At 39.7% G+C, this 20,509-nt stretch overlaps 3 protein-coding genes across 3 annotated transcripts in view; 2 read left to right on the forward strand and 1 right to left on the reverse strand.

The window, feature by feature from the left end:
* Nucleotides 1–537, forward strand: part of LOC113014254 (dysferlin-like) — a 70,602-nt gene extending 70,065 nt beyond the window's left edge. The window contains exon 44 of the mRNA XM_026155672.1: nucleotides 484–537. Coding sequence (XP_026011457.1) covers nucleotides 484–537 — 54 coding nt within the window. The remainder of the gene's footprint in view (nucleotides 1–483) is intronic.
* A 5,939-nt stretch (nucleotides 538–6,476) lies between these two features.
* Nucleotides 6,477–8,053, reverse strand: LOC113014267 (GTPase IMAP family member 7-like). Its single transcript, XM_026155696.1, has one exon. The coding sequence runs from the start codon at nucleotides 8,051–8,053 to the stop codon at nucleotides 6,914–6,916; it is 1,140 nt and encodes a 379-aa protein (XP_026011481.1). The 3' UTR covers nucleotides 6,477–6,913.
* A 6,186-nt stretch (nucleotides 8,054–14,239) lies between these two features.
* LOC113019228 (GTPase IMAP family member 7-like) lies at nucleotides 14,240–17,072 on the forward strand. The gene is made up of 2 exons (XM_026162782.1): nucleotides 14,240–14,332; nucleotides 16,218–17,072. The coding sequence occupies exons 1-2, from the start codon at nucleotides 14,326–14,328 to the stop codon at nucleotides 17,036–17,038; spliced, it is 828 nt and encodes a 275-aa protein (XP_026018567.1). The 5' UTR covers nucleotides 14,240–14,325; the 3' UTR covers nucleotides 17,039–17,072.
* Nucleotides 17,073–20,509: the final 3,437 nt, after the last annotated feature.

The following is a 20,509-nucleotide window of genomic DNA, read 5'->3' on the forward strand; positions in this document are numbered from 1 at the left end:
AAGTTTTATTGATCAAAATGTATTACGCAAATACGCATTACATTTTTTTCAGCCCCCCAATCGAGAAAACAAAACCAATTACATGTTCAAAGCAACGGAACGGTGGCCCAATATCAGAGAGAACTCCACTCTTGAGTGAGCAGCGATGATTGAGCAGTCCGTTTTATTTTGCAGATTCAAGCTGCTCTTCAAAATTTTCACCACCAGATGTCACCGGAGAGGACTGTGTTGAAAAGCTTCGAGTAATGAACCGTTTTTCAATACAAGCTTCAGTGCTTCGGAAAGCTTCATTTGGCCATCACTACTTCAGTTCCACACAATATTCATGTTGGCGACAACTTATTGAAGGAATTATGCTGGGCTTTTCCCGAAAGTGGCACCTTCCTATTGCTTCCCAGTTCGCCTTTCTTTTTCTTCCCGACAGAAATCCAGACACAAGATTAATTCTGCCCTCCAGTCTGTCACGTTTACTTTTTCCCTCAGGGCTCTCCACCTCCTACTCGGTTTGACTTGACAAACACAGTGACAGTTGTTTGAAAAAAAAATTAAAATACATTTTTCTACAAATCCATATTTGATTTATGTACACAATGCATAACGTACCTTGCATTAGACTGAAAGCGATAAAGCTTGCGGTTTCCATCAACTGAAACCTCAACGTTACCTGCTGGGCAGTCACGCACATGGTCTGGCCAGGCAACAGCCGAACTAACATTAAAACACACAATATATATAAAAAGAATTAGAAATTAACTGATACACAATAAATATACAATAACAGCACCCACTCATAGTACATAGCAAGAAATGCATAAGACTTAAAAACTGTACCTATTGGCTTGTGAAACTCTGATGAAGGCTGCAAAAACCCTCCTGTTACTGCCTCTCTGTTGTGCAGGACAAAGCGTGTGTGAACTGCAATATCACAGTCAGCACAAAGGAATGGAAGAGGCAGGCAGTCCAGACACCTCACAACTACTTGTTTGCCACACTGACACACACGGTGTGACTGTGGATCCAGAGTAGCTAACATATTGTCTATAAGACAAGGCCTGGCCTCTTTCCACTTTTGCGAGGACACCATATTTCTGATCGCCCAGTGAGTAGCAGCCTACTCACACGACGTCTCACAAGTCATGGCTGCGTCCTCTTCTCCATCCTCCAACAACTGAAGGAGATCCTGATGAAGCACCTCAGTTCCACACACTAACAGAAAAAAAATAAAGAAAGGAAGAAACTCTTCCACAAAGTGAAAAACACTCTAGGCAGTATGTTTCTTAGGACTCCACAAAAGCTAAAAATAACGGAGTCTTCACTAATCCCATGCAAACGTACTCCTATCTGGAATAACCCTGACATATTACAAAACAATAATATGATTAACTTCCCAGAATGGAGTTGTAAAGGAATTAAATACTTAGAACATATATTGGAGGGAACAGAATTGATCCCATTTGACAGACTAGTTGCACAATATGGGATCAACAAGAAAATTTTTTTAGAATATCAACAAATTAAATCCATTATAAAAAAGAAATTTAACCTCAGTCAAGTTGAATTACAAACACCACCAAGTGCGGCACATTTCCTTACTCTTAAATCCCCCAAATTATTATCTAAAATATATAGAACACTTTCTAAATTAGATGAATCAATATCCCTTCCTATTGCAAAGTGGGAAGCAGATTTATCAGTCAGTTTAGACCAAAACTTCTGGTCTCAGGTATGCTTAAAAACTTTTAAATTGATTAAAAATCCCAGTCTGCAATTAATACAATACAAAATACTACATAGAGTGCATTATACAGGTCATCGGATGTTCAAGATGGGCTTTACATCTTCCAACAACTGCTCACACTGTCAAAACAATACACCAGACAATTACATGCACGCTCTTTGGTTCTGTCCACCAGTGCAGAAGTTTTGGCACGAGATATGTGAAGACTTATCAAAGTGTCTGAAATGTAACATTCCAACTTCCCCCTTAGTGTGTTTGTTGGGCAGCTTAGATAATGTCACTTCAGAAAACAATATAGCCCATATGGTTTTCACTGCCCTATGCATAGCCAAGAAAACTGTCCTCATGAACTGGAAAAATAAAAACAATCTTAATTCTAACCAATATAGAAATTATCTATTAGACTACATTAGTTTTGATACAGCCTCGGCCACCACATCAGATCAATTGCTCTGGGCTCCTTTGATCGGCTCCATCACCTAGTGGGGATGGGGGGTCATAGTTTGGTCCCGCCTTCAATGTTGTGATTGGTGTGGGGGTAGGGACAGGCTTAGGGCGTCGGGGGATTCCCCGGAGGCATCTTCCTTGGGGGGCTCAACCCGGGGTAGCGGTCATGTCCGGTTGGGGGCTCTTTTCTGACCATTTCCTCGTGGCTGCGTGCAGCGGGGCTAGGGGAGGGTCTGTGGTGATGGACGTGGGTTACTGACCTGGTGGCCTGTCTGCCCCTGGGTGGGTCCGGGATGGGCGTGAGGGTCTGGGGGCGCTCCATCTCTGGGCCGGGGCCCTGGCTGGGCCTCGGGGCCTTGGGTCCTGGTTTGTGTGTTGCCGGGGTTGTGGGCGGGTGGGTGCATGGGAGCCCATCCCTGGCGCAGGGTGCCGCCGGTGTGTCGAATCGCCTGTGGGGCTCTTCAACCGATGGGGGAGATTGTTACACCTTGCAGGAGCTTTCCTCCCCTCAGGAACTCTCTGCAGGAGGGGGAGATAGAGGAGAGGTGGAGGAAGATCTCGGCCTGGGCGTCTATTGTCTCATGTAGTCTGGAAGACGAGTGGATGGTGGGGTGGGTGCAGTTTTCTCTGTGGTGGGGTTGGGTGGACTGTCCCGGGCTCTGTGGGGCCGGGGGCGCTGCTGCGCTGGGCCCCGGTCTGGATGGGCCTGGGCCCCCTTTTCCCTGGCGGGTCGCGGAGTGTGGGAGTGCCTACTGGGGTCAGCGGGGGAGCTGGCCCCAGGGAGGGGTCACTGCCCCTCCCTTCCTTTCCTCCCCATCTCCAGCTGCCTCCCTCCTCCCGCTCCACCACAACCACCCACACATGCAGGGCCTTGGAGTAGGGGTATGTCACCAGGATGCAGAGGAGGCTACCCCCCCTTTGGCTGCTGCCTCAAAGCACACTGTGCGCTGTCTATCTTGCGTGCTGAACAATATCGTCTATTATTTAGTAACTATTGATATTTATGACTAGGTAGTTTATTGTGATGGTGCTTTTTTTTTCTATTTATTATGTTGCTCTTTGTTGTTTGCTGTCTCCTCTGTTTGTTTGTTTTTTTTTTCTCCATACAGGTGACCCAGGAGTTTGTTTTTTTTGTTGTTTGTTGTTTTTTTTCTCTCTTCCCCCCTTCTCACCGTCTCTTCTCCCCTTTAGTTTTCTTTCTTTCTCTCCCCCTCTTTCTTTCATTCTTTCCCCCTGTCCTATTAAAAAAAAAAAAAAAAAGATGACAAAGGATGAACTGAAGCTCCGCCATCACGTGATGTCACATGCTGCTGTTTCTGATGTCACTTAAAAAAAAAAGGACTCCACAAAAGCCCTGCATAACTCAACTATAACAACAAATATAAAAGTAAACAGAAATCCCAATATATACAAGAAGGTAAAATACCTTTTGTTGGGTTGACACTGGCAACATAACTAGGTTCTTCACGTGGACATTGATGCTGCTCTGTGGACACTGGGAGGAAAAAAAAGAGATTGAAGAATATTTACTTACTGAAATTCTTTGGTGAAAACAAGTTGTGAGATAAAATCAATGGTTGTGTGAACACTGACCACGTGGCATGCAACTAGTACTTCGACTGGTTGATGGTCTTTGAGGAATAAAAGCTCCCTGTCTGTCACGCGTTTTCCAGCGCACTGGTCTTGGCTGAGGTTCACTCTGTGCATCATTCTACGCAATTAACAAGGAAAAAAGGGAACACCTAAAATACAGTCTATGATTAAAGCAAAGATTATCAAACATCTTAAGTTAACCAACTTAATTTGACATAAACTTATATATACACATATATAAAAATTTATAAAAAAAATTCAAATAATATAATGTTTACTCCAAAATATTAGACAAGCGTGTTCCCTCTTTAACAACTGTTTCCACTAAAAATGTTACCTGCATATCTTGAAGGAGTTCGTCAGCAGCCTGAAGCTCTTCCTCCAGCTCGGGATCCTCTGAATCACTCATTTTCAAGCTAAAGAGGAAAGAGATTTTTGCAGAACTCAGTGACATAAACACATAACTAACACAACTCAAATGATTTTCAGTCTTGGCGCTCCAGTTAACGTTAGCAATTAACGTTAGCATCATCAGTTTATAAAGAGCTAGCAGAACTCTTAGCGCAAAAACTGCTTTACGCACTATGTGAGGGTATTTTGCAACACACAAGTCCTTTAACGTTTGTAATAGGTTTAAATGGCTAATGCTGCAGTAGCCAAGTGTAGTCGTTACCTAGCAAGCATGCTGACGGTAGCTGTGGCCATTTTTAAATGCATTAAACCATTTCCGAGCTCAGTCACCTCTGTTTGTTTGAAGCTTTTATGAAAAAACAAACTTTGAAACACACATCAAGGTATTACTTTAAATATATGTATTTTTTACATACCTGCATTAGAATCAATCAGTTCCGCCTCATTTTCTTATTCTTATAAATGGGTCTCTCCGTTCTCCCATCATCCTTTGCTTACACAGGTTGCGTCTGATTGGTTGGAGCCGAGCGCATCCAAAACTAACAGGAGTGGTGAATGAATCTATAAATGTGTTTTACGTGTGAAATGAAAATAATAAACCTAACAAAGGATTATGTACGTTAAATCTGCGCACTTTCAGATCGTGAATCAGTTTGGAAAACACTGTGTGATGGCCACAACATGAAGCGATTTTATTGTTGAATTGTCAGTGATACTTTCATGTGTTTTTGTTGAGAAATGTTAACGATGTGACAGGGAACCATGTCATTCCACCATTCTCCACTGGGACGTAAGGAGGTTGGTGGTGTTACTGCCAGTAGAGGAGTACCCGAGAAATACTTGCGGATTGGGGACTCTTTGGTGTGGGGACCAGGCCCAACCTGTTTAAAACACGGTTATAAGGGTTTTTGTTTTCTATATCAGTGTTTACTGCTACTGATTATTGTGGCCTACTTAGTCTGACACGTAGCCCAAGTGGGAGGTGTGTGGTTTTTTCCCATATTACTAACATGCCAATTTGTTTGTTGTGATTTATTATCAGCCAGAACCATATTTGCTTTAAATGACAAATTTATTTAAGACGGAGTGATTTATGTAAGTCTGGGATGGCACGTGTTAACAGCCGCTCATAGTTCCTACCGGCCGGATCTTCTTTTCATTGATATTGCTGTTATGACTGATGAAGCCAAGCTGGTGAATTCCTGTGTTGACTAAATAACATGTTAAAGCTATAAATATGACTATTACCAAACTGTACTGTCATTAATAGTGTTGCTTTGTTAATGTTGTATGCTTGTTTTATTTTGTGTCTTTCAGTTGATTACCTGGCTTCTGTAAAGGCACGGTTACTGTACTGGTGTTAGCTTATGCTTGTGCAATAAAGCTTATAAAAGGCAGCAATCAGATGTCCGAGCCTGAGTACGACACAGTTTCATCAGTTAAAACACACCCTTACGGTGGGAGTTTACTAAATTAAAGGTAGTTAGCTCAGTAAAAACCGTACAGTATTAATGACTCCAGGGGCAGATTTACACCAAAACCCAAACTTTATTTTGTCAGCAATAGAAAACAAAGTCCATGGATACAAACAGAACTCACATTCGGCATGAAAACAATAACAGTGGAAGACAAAAGGATGTCAGGACAAAGGACTATAGATACACAGAAGTTGATTAGAACAATGGGGAACAGGTGAGTAACAGCAAATCAAAGACAGACACTGAAGAATGAAACTAGTTTGAACCACACCCAGTAGTATGATGTATGACAAGTGTATCACTAAGGATTATCATAGCAAATTTGTCACAAACACATGAAATCTACAACTAATCACTTTTGATTAGGTAAAAGTAAACATATGAATAAAAATACTAGGACAGAAATCGAATCAAAAATTGAGAACAACAAAGAAAAACATTTATTTAAGATCTCTTGCCTTCCATTCAATTTTGTTGTCGACATTTATCTGGAACATTAACCTTGGGACTCAAACTATGAGCATATATGTTTCTGCCTCCCTGAATGAAAATTGGCATCAGCTGAGTCTTAAATTCTTCATTTCCATGTCACCATATTTGGCTTGTCTTTCTCTTAATAAAGGAAAGAAAATGTGTACCAAAGGTTCGTATCTGACCAGGCAGCCACAGCAAAGCGCATAGGGAAATATTTTCTCTATCCCGTATCACACAGGCAAATCTCTCCTGCGGTGCAGGGGTAGGGATCTCCAGGCCTCGAGAGTGTTCTGCAGGTTTTAGATATCACCCTTGGTCAACACACCTGAATCAAATGATTAGTTCATTACAAGGCCTCTGGGGAACTTCAAGAAATGTTGAGGCAGGATATTAGCTATTTAAATTAGCTGTGATGGCTTAAGGACACATCTAAAACCTGCAGGTCATTCCATATCCCTGCTCCAGTGTTTGTAGTTGAAAAGCATGGTTTGGCCTGCTTTTTTAAATAATGGAAAAATAACATTTATTTATGAATTAAAGATATAAAAATGTAACATTTACTGTGTACAGGAACTGAAGACTGAAACCAATTCAAACCAGACCATACTTTGATTGGCTGAAAGGAAATGTATAAATGAAAATACAAGGTAAGAAATCTAATCAAAATATTAGTAAAACACTTTGCCTAGTAATGTGACACTTTAAAATGATAATAAATGATGATAATGAGTTTAGAGCATTACACGTGTGTTAGAAGTGTGCTAATCTTTTTCTAAAAGCGATTAAAATGTTCTGTTTCAGGGTTTATGAGACTTCTTCCTGCTTCTACAGCTAGTTTACCAAGAGCCTCAGCTGTGTTCATAACTGCCTCCTTTATTGAATCTGCTTCATCAGCTTTACAATATCCTACACAACCCCCACCTGCAGTAGCAGCAAGGCCTGCAACCACACCAACCGTACCCAATCCAACAGCAGCTATTGGAAGTTCTCCCTGTGTTGCCACTCCTGTCACTACGGCACTTGCTGGTATTCTTACTGGCATTGTTAAAGTCTTCAGTATTGTAAGAACTTCTGCAATCATTATTGGCACACCAAGCAGTGCTCCCAACAGCATCCCTGTGGTAACACCAGCAGCCATCTTGAGAATATTGTAGACTCTGTTCTCTGCCTCCTCTCTGATTTCTTCCCGTGACATGTCTCCTGATGATGATCTAATGCTCTCTTGCTGTTGTTGTATTAGCCTCTCCACTTCTTGCAGCATCTCATTTGTGTAACAGCCTCCGCCGTTGTTCCTCACCATCTCTTTTATTGTGTTGAGCAGGTTTTCCCTCTGCAGCTGGTTGTTTCTGTATTCATGCTGTGGGTTGTTGTTCCAGTATCTGTTATCAAAGACGTGGCAGCGCCCACCGCATCTCTCTAACAACTCACGTAGACGGTTGTTGCCCCTGCAAAACTCTTCAATCTGCATTCCTTCAGGAAGATCGTCACCACGAGTGAAGACAAGCACAGCATATCTGAAAGCTTCTTCAGAAAAAGACTCTATGATTTTGGTAATAACCTCAATCTCTTGATCTGTGAATCTCTCCACTTTCAGTAAAATAAGAAAAGCGTGAGGTCCAGGAGAACACTCTACGACACACCTTGCAATCTCATTTCTCAAACCCTCTTCAGACGTGCGATTGTCAAAGAAACCAGGAGTGTCAATTATAGTAACAGATGTTCCATTCACCACTCTGGTAGCTTTCGTACACTGACTTGTTCCAGAGGTTGCAGTATGACCTATCTCAAACACCGTCTCTCCAAATATGGTGTTGGCCAAGCTGCTTTTTCCACTTCCAGTTTTTCCTAGCAGGACAATCCTCAGGTGATCTACAAATAAGAGAAAAATTACTTCCTGAATTTCTTTTTCCATATTTGGCATCCTCATCAACCACCTACAACTGTAACGTGTTAAAGATAAAATAAAGGAGGATACATTTATGCATGTTTCTACTTAACAATGAAAGTTTAGCAAAGACTTCCTTAAAAAATAAGAAAATATAATTCACCATCCAAAATCAAATCAAAATCAAAAAGGAAGTTGATGTAGTGTCACAAGAATTTAGGTTGACATCAGAATTTCAGATTCCTTTGCTAGCTGACTTGACTTTAGTATGACAGTATTTTTTTTTCTTCTTATTTGGCTGCATTCCCAGGATTTTGTTTTTTCAAAATTTTAGTTTGTATAGAGGAAATTTTTCTCTTTATGTTTCTCTTTTCACTGCAAGGCAGCATGAAAACGCTGGGTAATTAGACACTTCTCAAACAAATCCCTGTTCATCAGAAAGCAGACATGTCTGTAGACACCTTTCATCTTGGAATACTTTGCTGGATAAATTACGAACAGACCATATAACTCTGGGAGTGTGTGTGTGTGTCTTAATAAATGTCTCAGAGAGCAGATAGAAAGAATTTTTTAGGATTTAAGACTTGTTTTGGGTGAAAAGAAATCTCTTTTTATGCCGTGTTATACACTGACCCCAGGTGCAGGCTGTGTAAAGATGCCCCAGAGACAATCCAGCACATAACAGCAGGGTGCAAGATGCTAGCAGGCAAGGCATACATGGAACGCCATAACCAAGTGGCCGGCATAGTGTACAGGAACATCTGTGCCGAGTATAACCTGGAAGTCCCGAGGTCAAAATGGGAGATGCCCCCAAGGGTGGTGGAGAATGACCGAGCTAAGATACTGTGGGACTTCCAGATACAGACGGACAAAATGGTGGTGGCTAACCAACCGGACATAGTGGTGGTAGACAAACAGAAGAAGACGGCCGTAGTGATCGATGTAGCAGTTCCGAATGACAGCAATATCAGGAAGAAGGAACACGAGAAGCTCGAGAAGATGTGGAGGGTGAAGGTCACGGTGGTCCCCGTGGTAATCGGAGCACTAGGTGCACAGAGATGGACAGAGATCTCCGATGTTGTTCCCGGGATCTGCTGGAGCCACTCGCCTAGCTTGGGAGTCACCGCACCTAGTGCTCCGATTACCACGGGGACCACCGTTACCTTCACCCTCCACATCCTCTCGAGCTCTTCTCTGAGCCCTTGGTATTTCTCCAGCTTCTCGTGTTCCTTCTTTCTGATGTTGCTGTCCTAAAGTGTATATTTATTTTCTTACTCTTCTTATATTTATTGTTTGTTTACTTAACTGGAGCCTCGTCATCTCGTCTCTCTATATACTGGACTGTATGTAGCGGAGATGACAATAAAGTTTACTTTGACTTCAGCAGCGAGCAGGCGCACCGAGGGCTCTCGCGCTCACTTTATAGAATTTCGAAAAAAACATCGGTGCAAATTATAAGTCTGTATCATAATGTCTGGTGTTTTCGTGTTTGTTGTTTTGTTTTTATTTTGTGAGCTGGTTATTAGATGCTGCTCCAGCCAGCCAGAGAATCCCCCCGCCGCCCCGCCCTCTCCTCCCTGTGCTGCAGGCGCCCCTCGCAAACGGACGGCGCCCTTACTCGCAGCAAATGGGCGATAGAAAACCAATCGGTGCTTGTGCCATTCCCAATATGCGCCTGCTGATGTCGGGGCAGCATGAGTACGAGCAAATTTTTTTTTCTTTTTTTTTTTGCCGATGCCCGTGATGCTGCCCCCCACCACGATGCCGCCCCGGGCAACTGCACGTATCAAAAACCGCTACTGGTCTGGACTGTGTGAGGAAGCTGCTGTAACAGGGGAAAACCATTCAGGATCAAGGAGAACATGTAAAAGCCATGTAAAAGATCACTGCTGGAATTTAAACCAGAAACCTTCTCGCTGTGTATAGCGGCAACCTTCGGTCCTTCTTTGCCGCTTCTGCAGAACGTAAAGTTTCTGACTCGTGCTCTTGTTAAGTCGCTTGGATGCCTTCCGGTAGCAAAAAACGAGGCGAAGGAAAAAAGGGGCAAAACATTTATTTTCCATACAAATCGAAAGGTACAAAACAAATGCCTCTGGTGGGAGCTCCGTTTATATTCCCTTTGTGTTACAACAAGAAATAACATTAAAACGGCGACGATAAGAAAACTGTTGCTCCACGTCCTGCTTGCTTACCTAACTTTTTACCCACACCCCTCCGCATGCGGGCCAAATACACACCCCTTTACGACATCTACCAACACTTTACAACAACAACAGACTAACAAAGCAGGATTAATTTATGGAGCACAGCATATTACATTATAACATAAAATGATCAAGATTATAATAAAAACTTAAAGATCATGACAAATACTTAAATATGGCATGATGTAACTGAGTAAAATATTGGCCTGGACTTGGCTCCAACACTGTGTCAACTATTAAAGATCCAGGCACCTCCAGTATTATTTGGTGGGTGGAGATTAAACTACTGGTGATTAAAGAAGCGAAAGTAGACATGTACAAGCTGCAAAAACCACAAGGAGGACATATACGTGCTTTATTGTAGCAATGAAACGACACAGAACTGTTTCACAGGAGTTTAGTGCCCTAGTGTCACGAGCAGTTGTCCAAGCATTTCACTACATATCGTACTGTGTATGACTGTGTACGTGACAAATAAAATTTGAATTTGAATTTGAATTTTAAACTTCCTGGTTCAGAGAGCTAAATGTCTGTTAGTGAAGAAAACAAGTGCTGAGTGGGATGACTAAGAAAACACCTTCATCACTTCATTCCTTTCAGCAGGTTTACTGTAAACAGTGTTCAAATCTTATTTTACTTCTTCTTGTGTCATCAAGAAGCTGTTGATGATATTGATTTAAAATAAATTCTTTTACTGAAAAAAAGAAACAAGAAATTAAAAGTCTGCATTAGTTTTCTTTTACACAGTGTTTAAAAGCTGATGTTCATGCTGGGCATCAAATTGTACAAAGTGCTTAGAAAACCATCAAAAGAGAAATTGTTAGTTGAAGAGAGGAAATTATTATTATTATTATTATTACCCTTTATATAAAATGGATGTTATAGATTAGTCTTTTAAATGTACTCACTGTGACGAGTGTATTTGCTGGCCATTTCTCTCTTTTACAGGCAGTTGATGTGTGATTTTCTGTCTCTGCTGATGTTCTGCTGTTCAGCAGTTTCCTGTTTATTGCTCTGTGGTGTTTGAACATGTGGGGACGTGGCTGAGAGGTGAGGCAGAAAGGTAAGAAGGAAACCGAAACAGTTAGTTGTTGGTTGCATAACATTTAAGTTGGGTTACTTTTCTATGAGAGAGGAGTTCATACTTTGTGCGTGTTTTGTTTTGGTGAAAAAGGGAGAGTTAATCTCTAATCTGGTTGTTTAACCTGTGTAAGTGTGGAGCTCTGAGCACTGACAGTATATCACAAACCCTGTTCTTAATATAGACCTTGCTGCTGCTTTCACACACCTGCATGCACACTCTGTCCCCTCAGAGGAACCAGCTCCTTGTAAAGTCTATAAAAACCGCACACACAAGCTCCTCTCTATATATCCCTGACAGCAGAGCTGCCTCTTAGTTACATGTTGTAGGATTAAAGAAATTATTTTGCTGCTACTGTTCATAACCATCATCTTTATCATTCCATTAATCATCATTTCATTAAAGCATTTATTGAAGCTGTTGACATTATGTTATAATTTGTATTACAGGTGTTATCATAATCACATTAACCTTTATTACAGGTGCAGTTATAACCACTTTAAACTGTTGACTTTAAATTTATAATCTTAAATGCTCATATGCTGATTATATTGGGTTATATAAGAAAGGCCCAACTCTGAGTACAGTCTGTGCCAAAGTAGACAGGAAACTACATGCTTTTGCAGAGCGTGCTTGCGAAAGTGAAACTAAGCAGAGTATGAGTGACGTGGAGCTTAGAAGGTTAATCTTACAGTAAAATAGTAGCTGAGCAAAGGCCTGAGTGTATTCGGCAACGTGCTGCGTTTGAGTTTGCTTGGTAACAGATGACTCAGAATAAGACAGGAAGTGTACTTCTGAAATGTCTTTGTTTCCTCTGTAAAGTGTGCATTTTTTGGTTGTTATTTTGAGGAGCTGTTGGGATGATGCTATTAGAATAACTAGGTTATTCATTATTATCTTTTATCCGTTTATATTCTTTTTTATTAAGCTTTGAGTAGTGGCATTTAATTAAAGCATTTATTCAATATATACATATATAGTTTTAGTAGATTGTTACACATCTGAGAGTGGCCTCTGTCTGGTTGGGAGCTTTAGTAGGCGAGGTGAGAGGTGATACAGGGTGTCAATTGAGGTCAGGACACACATACACACACTGTAGGTAGACTTATATTCTAGGTAAGAGTTAAGACATATTTTGCTTGTAACTGCATTTTTGTGCCTGCAGAATTGATAGTTTTGTTGCAGAGCCTGCCTCTGAGGTTTTGGAGAAGCGAGAGCGAGATGAGCTACTGGAAGCACCTGGCTTGGAGGCAAAGAAGATGTTCTTTCAAACTGTGTCAAAGTCGTTAACGGAACGTTTGTGGTTTTGACTTCTGCATTTATTGTATTTGCTTAACGCAAGAGGGGGCGTAATAATACCCTGATGATATAAAACAACTGCTTGTGTATTGTTAGGGAGAGATCGACGCTGAGTGTGTGACGGTGTTCATCTCTCCACGCGTGTGTTCATTAAAATCATCGTTTGACCTAACCCTTCTGGACCAGTGTTGTGATTTGAATTCCTCCTGTATCCCTCCTCAATATTTGAACCCGTAACCTTGTTTTCACTAGAGGGACATGTTTTAGTGAACCAGCTGCTGCCAATCTCCACACCTCACCACAAAAACACTGTGAAGAAGAAATCTTCCCTATATTCATCCACTTCAGATGAGGACTGAAAAGTTGACCATATTTCGTCTTGTCATCATGTAAAATCTCAGGGGCTTCAAATTGGTTTGTTCACAAAGTTTGCCAACGGTGTCAATTTTTCTGCAGGTATTCTCTCCTGCAGTATTTCACTGTCTCGCCATCCCTTCACGTTGCTTGTGGAACACACCTGATGGACCACACAGCGCTCCTTTGGTTTTTGATCTTACTTTCCATGCTGCAATTTTATATCTTAGGTTCTGCAGAAGAGTCTCTTTATCCGTGCTGTACTTAGTTTGTTGACAGAAGGACTTCGTCCACGTTAGAATAGTAACAATACAGACAGATTACAATATGACATTTCAAAACATATGTGCACTTAACATGTTTAATGAACCTGAACATAATTACAAGAGTTAACCTTAAAGGCTTGCATATACGACTTCTGTTATTCTACAAGTCAATCGCCTTCTCAACCCCAGTGTTTTATGCTATCTTGTTCTTTCACTTACTGAATTTTACACATACTTTGTCTTGTTGCGTGTGCGTGTGCGTGAGACCTCTCGTGACCACAGGAAACATTCTAAATCCTCCTCCATGTCTGCTCCGTGGACACTTCTCATTCCTGAATGGACAGAAACAGACCCGTTATTAAAAAGTAGCAGGATCTCTAACTCAGGATCTTGCAAAACTTTTGTGAGATCTCGCAAGAGTTCATCGTAATTTTTTCCCCTCAAATATCCCTTTCGGGGCTCTGTATTATGTAAAAAGTACAGCTGTAATATTTCCTCTGAGACATTAAAATATTAATTGTTATAAAAGAACTCATTAGTAAAGTACAAGTACCTGTACCATTGTTTTGAGTATTTCTGAATATTGCTCTCACATTCATATACATCGAATGATTGTGGACAATTATTGTTCTATTTCAAGTCATTTTTATTTTTTTATTTTTTTAATTGTGAGGAAAAAAATTCACTGTTCTAAAAATTAACCAACATTATTTTAAGATTTTTGAATTAATTACTTATTAATTACAAATAACTGAGCATCACTAAAACAATTATTCTCATTAGTATTTATTTAGGAAGACAGTTTAGTCTTTGCTAACTTCCAGTGGAGAGATATGCATGACAAAAAATAATTCTGCTTTAATAAAATTGTAATTTAAAATTTGTAGCCTAATCATAATTTAAGTTTCCATACAGCTACAGACTTTTAAACACAGGCCGTCAACTGCTTGTTGTTTTGGTGTATTGCAGCTTAAGACAGAAACAGAAAGTGAAACAGAACTACAGTCAGAGTCCGACAGCAGAGAGGAAACACCGACATCACAGTCTGCCATTAATTATAAGCTTCAGGCACAGCTACCGCTGATTACCTTCATCATGGATGGTAAGTTAGTTAACTTCTTTTTTATGCACTGAGCAATGAATTTAGACGTACACAGACATGCATACAAGTGCCTGTAGTATCATTCACATTAAATCATTCCTCCATATCTAATCTTATTTATACTGTTATAGCTAACAGGCTACACAGTGGGCTGTGTTTTGACATCCTAGGTAAAACATGTTCCTCGCTTTGTTTATGCTCATTTCTCCTCAGTGTGCTATGGCAGCCATCTTAGATACACAGTAAGTGTTTCATTTAGGAGGAGCGCTGAAGATAATTTTTTTTTTTGAATGGGGGGGGGGGGGGGGGGGGTATTAATCCACTTTTTTACCATTTCACTAAAATATGAACCTTTATATTTTGTAAGTTAAGATTTTAAGTAAAAGAAATTGTAGAAAATTATTGTAAACACATTTTAGCATAAAGTTAAACATGAGCTTTATTTGGACAAAAAAAGCACATAGAAAAACAGAAGAAACAAGTAAGAGTGTGTTTTATGTATACCCTAAAGTATAGTAAGTAAATATAATCTAAATATGAATAATATAAGTAGATGGTTGAATAGATAAACAGATAGTGGAGGGGGGGGTTATTATGCCCACTGATATTAACCTGTTGCTGCAGGAATAATAATGCTGGTGGAGCTTTGCCTTATGTTTCCTCTTCCTGATTAGCCTTTACTAATGTCCCTTTTTTTAATGTAACTTTATATATTTTTAGTTAAAGTGGCAATCTTTACACATAATAATAAAAGCAATTATTATTTAGATTAAAACTTAATGTAAAGAGAGTCAGTACTCCAGCATGTCTGTATCTAAACAAAAAGTAGTTAACTAAATCAAAGAACAATTGACATTGAATAGTTTATAAAATAAAGAATATATCTGTATAAAACAATTGAATGTCAAATACAATCCATCATCATTCTGTACCCACACATAAATTCTTTTAAATGTATGACTTCACTTTGAAGCGTTCTTGAATTCATTTCAATCATTCCTAGAAGCTTGGCAAAATAAAGCAACTGGACTTCTCCAGGAGACTTCTTTAGCTCCAATAATTAAATAACAACTCCAGCTGCTTGCTGTTCAAGTTTCTTAGTCTACCATGAGCTGGACAACTGAGGACGTACACAGACTTGTCCGATTATTATTGCCATTACTACCCAAACGTTCAGTGCTTTAAACACTTTGGCTAAAGACCATCCCAGAGAAACATCAAGTGTAATCTCAGTTACATGATGAATATAGTTATGAATTTCTGTCCAATATACTTGCATTTCCAGGCATGTCCACAATGAGTGTAACATTGTGGACATGCCTTTCGCAACGCGAATATAGTTTTTGTGTGTGTCACACCTTACATGTAAGTATGGTTTTGATTTCTTCTGGTTGTGTGGTAGGATGTTATCATTACTCCGCTGTGTGTAAAGAGCTTTAGTAGGTGGTAAAACACACTGGGACAGTAAGACTAGTGAATTATTTGAGTGAAAGGTGGTGTTAAATGAAAATATATCTATCAAAACAGCTCAGTGGGAAGAAAAAATAAAACAAAACAACCAAAAACTGAAAGTTGCCGTGTGGACAGGAATAAGAATAATTGAATAGAATAATTCTTTAATTGTCCCACAAGGGGAATTTTGGGTGTAACAGCCACAAACAAACAGTACACAAGACACAGAACAGAAACATACACAATTTTTACATATTTAATAAAGTTAAACAGGAACCAAAACACAGAGCTGCAAAACTGGAACTCACTTTAAGTGACACCATCTGCTAAAAACAGGAATCAAAAACCAATAAAGGAGACAATTTACAAACAGCACAATTAGGCCTACAGTCAGACAAGTGTTAAAAGTGTAACTAATCTTTTTTTCTTCTAGTTCCAAACACAACGAGGATCGTCCTGCTGGGGAAAACTGGAGCTGGGAAGAGCAGCCTGGCTAACACTATATTAGGAAGGAATGAGTTCAAAGTCCAAAATTTTTCAGACTCACAAGCAAATGTTTGTGAAGCAAAGTCTGGATCTGTCGTTGGAAGAAATCTCACTTTGATTGACACTCCTGGTTTTTTTAGCCCAGGATTTTCAGAGCAGGAGCTGAAGCATGAGATACAAAGCTGTGTCACAAAGTGTCCTCCTGGTCCTCACGCTTTCATTATTGTGCTCAGAGTGGAGAAATTCACAGAGCAGGAGACGGCTGTCATCAGGAAACTGCAGGAGTGTTTTTCTGCAGATGTATTTAAATATTCTACAGTTGTCTTCACGGATGGTGACCAGTTACCTGACAGAATGAGCATCAAGGAGTTCATCACAAATAATAAGCCTCTGAAAGATCTGGTAGACAAGTGTGGTGGTCGGTGCCACGTTGTAGATAATAAGTACTGGAAAAACCAGCAGGACGATTACAGGAACAACCAGTTCCAGGTGACACAGCTGGTCAACACAATAGAGAACATGCTGATGGAAAATGAAGGAGGCAGCTACACCACTGAGATGCTGAAAGACTGGCAGAGACAACAAGAAGAGCGCAGTAAACCATCATCATTATCAGCCTCTCTCCACAGAGTCTACAGGCTTTTGACCAAATACACAACCAAAAAATCTGTCAAAGTCCTGGTAGGTGTAGCTGTGATGATGGTTGGTGCACTGCTTTTTTTAAAAAGTGTGACCACATCGCAGAGCACTGCAGCAACTGCAACGTAAAACACACACACTGATGTCACAGAGAGAGAAAAAGAAAGAAAAGATTTTTACATGAACTTTGTTCTGTGTGTTTATTTTATTTTATACGATTGTAGATTTGTGTCACGCAAGTGATTTGAATTGTCATGAACAGGTCGACTAAATAACATAGTATTGTTTGAACTATGCAGTGTTTCCAAATATTTTCTGTATCTTTGTTTATCACATTTGAACATTTTACTTAATGTGGTGTATACACATGTACCTGTTTATTTATTCATTATTAAGAAAATGAACCTTTAAACAAACTGTTTTTGTTGATCACATAAACCAAGAAAGGAACAAAAATGGAAATAATCTTTTGACCTTTTAAAGGAGGCCAAAAGAGTCTATCTAGTATATCTAGTTATACTTATTTTAAACAGTTTAAACAACAGTCTTACATTATTATTTAAAGACTACATAAATCTTCATCTTTAAAAAGCGTGTTAGTAAAAAAAATCAGCTCTTCTAATAAAGCACAGTGTATCATTAGCATTTATCAAAAGAAGCCTTTTACCTCTGACGTCAACAAGACTTTAGCGTCCTCCAGTCTTGGTCCAGCTGAAGTCTTCAGTGTATGCTATCTGCAGTTTAAAGTAAGACTTGTAGATGCATGTTGGACTAGTTGGTTTGCTCGTTCTTTAGGGTGCAAGAGGTCCTCAAATTTTGGATGAAGTGTAATTAGAATATTGCCCAGGTTACATACAGATAATTAGTATCTCTTCTGTGGGTCACTAATAGTTATTTCGGATGGATGGATGGATAGATAGATAGATAGATAGATAGATATTTTTGCTGTATTGCAAAAGCCTGTCTTATCTCCACACATGACATTTTCATCGAGGGGAAGGAACAAGTTTAGCAAAACAATAAACGTTGAGAGGAAGACAAACAAGATAACAAGATTAAAGATTTCATTGCCCTCACTTCAGATTTACTGTAAAAGTGTTAAGGTCTCATTTTACTTTCCTTTTTTTGTCACAAATAAAGAGCTGATAATATCGATTTTCTTTTCCTATGATTGTGTTTCCTCCTGCACTCGTTCCAACTCCACTTTTTTTCCAGCAACAAAAATAATTTTTTAGTCTGTGTTTTTTTTTTAATGTTAATGTTGGCCATTAACATAGCATTGTCCTTTTTTTTTTTTTTTTTTTTTTTTACTGTTGATGAAGTCGACAGCAAAAAAGTAAAGAAAATTACTCCAATATTAAATCTGGATCTTTATATTCTTTTACTGACAGATAAAAACCCGACTCAGTTGTCAATTTAAAATTATTCATTTATTCATCTTCCGGAAGAGAGAGCCGTGCACAGCCCAAAGCCAGTTGCAGATTTCTAGCATTAGAAGCCAAAAATGTGTATCATATAGGTGTTATTTTGGTCATTAGCACGTCACACATAGTTTAGATCAAAACAACTCTTTCTGGCCTGACTTGATGTGTGTGTGTGTGTGTTACTTAGTTAGGCTTTTTCTGTCTGGTTTCCTGTTCTTAATATATTGCCTCTGCAGCTCTGCACTTCCTGTATTTCTAGTCTGGCTGAGAACTTGGTTTGTGAGTAAAAGCTGGCCTTCTTTTATACAGGCCTTTATTATTAAAATGGATAAAACAATATAATCAGAAAATAAGCACTAAGAATATATATTTATTCTTTAACACCAGTTACTGAAATGGGCAGAAGGAAACCCGAACGAAAGAAGGGAAAGTCAAAGCAGCGCTTCTGTAATGTAGCCCTGGGAAAAAAATAATAGCAATCTTGACAAATCAAAGTTACATACTGATCAAAAAGTGCTGCCCGATTTTCAAACAAAGTGGCCAATAGGAGGCTTCTGTAGCTTCAACCTATGAATACTGTTTACTACCAGGTAAAATAATTAAACATACGTCACACAATAAACACATACCAGCAATCGATGGAGAGAAGGCTTCAGACGAAACGATCCGCAGGTGATCTATACAAAGACATGAGGAGCATCAGTCAACAAGAATATGGCCAATTAGGACAACAGGGACACGTGACTCCTACCTGTGACAGCTGGGAAGGTCAGGTGATCAGAAACCCGAGTTTGATCTGGATGTGCACAGAAACAGGTGATCGATGGAGGGATGCTCAGATGACAGCTAATATTTATACTAGCAATGTAACTGGCCACTAACCAGTGATTGAAAATGCAATGTTCATGTCTCCCCAGGTTCTCTCCAGGTACTCCAGTATCTGAGAGCTACTGTATTAATGTACTGATGACTCCAGGGACAGAATTAAACCAAAGGCAAAACTTTGTTTTCTGTTGCTGACAAAATAAAATCCATGGATACAAACTGAAGTCACACTGGGGGAGAAAACAGGAATAATGGAAGACAAAAGGATGTCAGGATGAAGGGCTCTATATACACAGACGTTGATTAGAGGACTGGGGAAATTTATTGTACACATGTACTGAAAAATGAAACCAATTTAAACCCACACCCAGCAGCATGAATTATTACAAATGTATTATTAAGGATTATCACAGAACATTTACCACAAAACAACAAGTGAAATTCACAAGCAACCAAGCAAGACTTGCCTTAGCCAAACAAAGTAATCAAGAATTAATACAGATATGTGCTGTTCAAATGTGACACTTTAAAATGGTAATAAAATGATGATAAGGAGTTTAGAGCATTGCACGTGTCTTGAAATGTGTTCATCTTTTTCTAAATGATTAACACATTCTGTTTTAGGGTTTGTGAGAGTTCTTCCTGCTTCTACAGCTAGTACACCAAGAGCCTCAGCTGTGTTTACAACTGCCTCTATTATTGAATCTGCTTTATCAGCTTCACGATATCCTATGGAACCTCCACCTATTGCTCCTGCAGTAGCAGCAAGCTGTGCAACTGTATCCAATTTAACACCAGTCGTTGGAAGTTCTCCCTGTGTTGCCACTCCTGTCACTACGGCACTTGCTGGTATTTTCACTGGTATTTTCAAAGTCCTCGGCATTTTAACAACGTTTGCAATCATTCCCGGCACACCAAGCAGTGCTCCCAACAACAGCCCTGTGGTAACACCAGCAGCCATCTTGAGAATATTGTAGACTCTGTTCTCTGCCTCCTCTCTGATTTCTTCCTGTGACATGTTTGTTGATGACGATCTAATGCTCAATTCAATTCAATTTTATTTATATAGCGCCAAATCACAACAAAAGTCGCCTCAAGGCGCTTCATAGATAATGCTCTTGCTGTTGTTGTATTGCCTTCTCCACTTCTTGCAGCATCTCATTTGTATAACAGCCTCTGCCATTGTTCCTCACCATCTCTTATTGTGTTGAGCAGGTTTTCCCTCTGTAGCTGGTTGTTTCTGTATTCATGCTGTGGGTTGTTCCAGTATTTGTTATCAAAGACGTGGCAGCGCCCACCGCATCTCTCTAACAACTCACGTAGACGGTTGTTGCCCCTGCAAAACTTTTCA

The sequence above is a fragment of the Astatotilapia calliptera genome, chromosome 3 (assembly GCF_900246225.1).
Source record: "Astatotilapia calliptera chromosome 3, fAstCal1.2, whole genome shotgun sequence".
In the NCBI taxonomy this organism is placed as follows: domain Eukaryota; kingdom Metazoa; phylum Chordata; class Actinopteri; order Cichliformes; family Cichlidae; genus Astatotilapia; species Astatotilapia calliptera.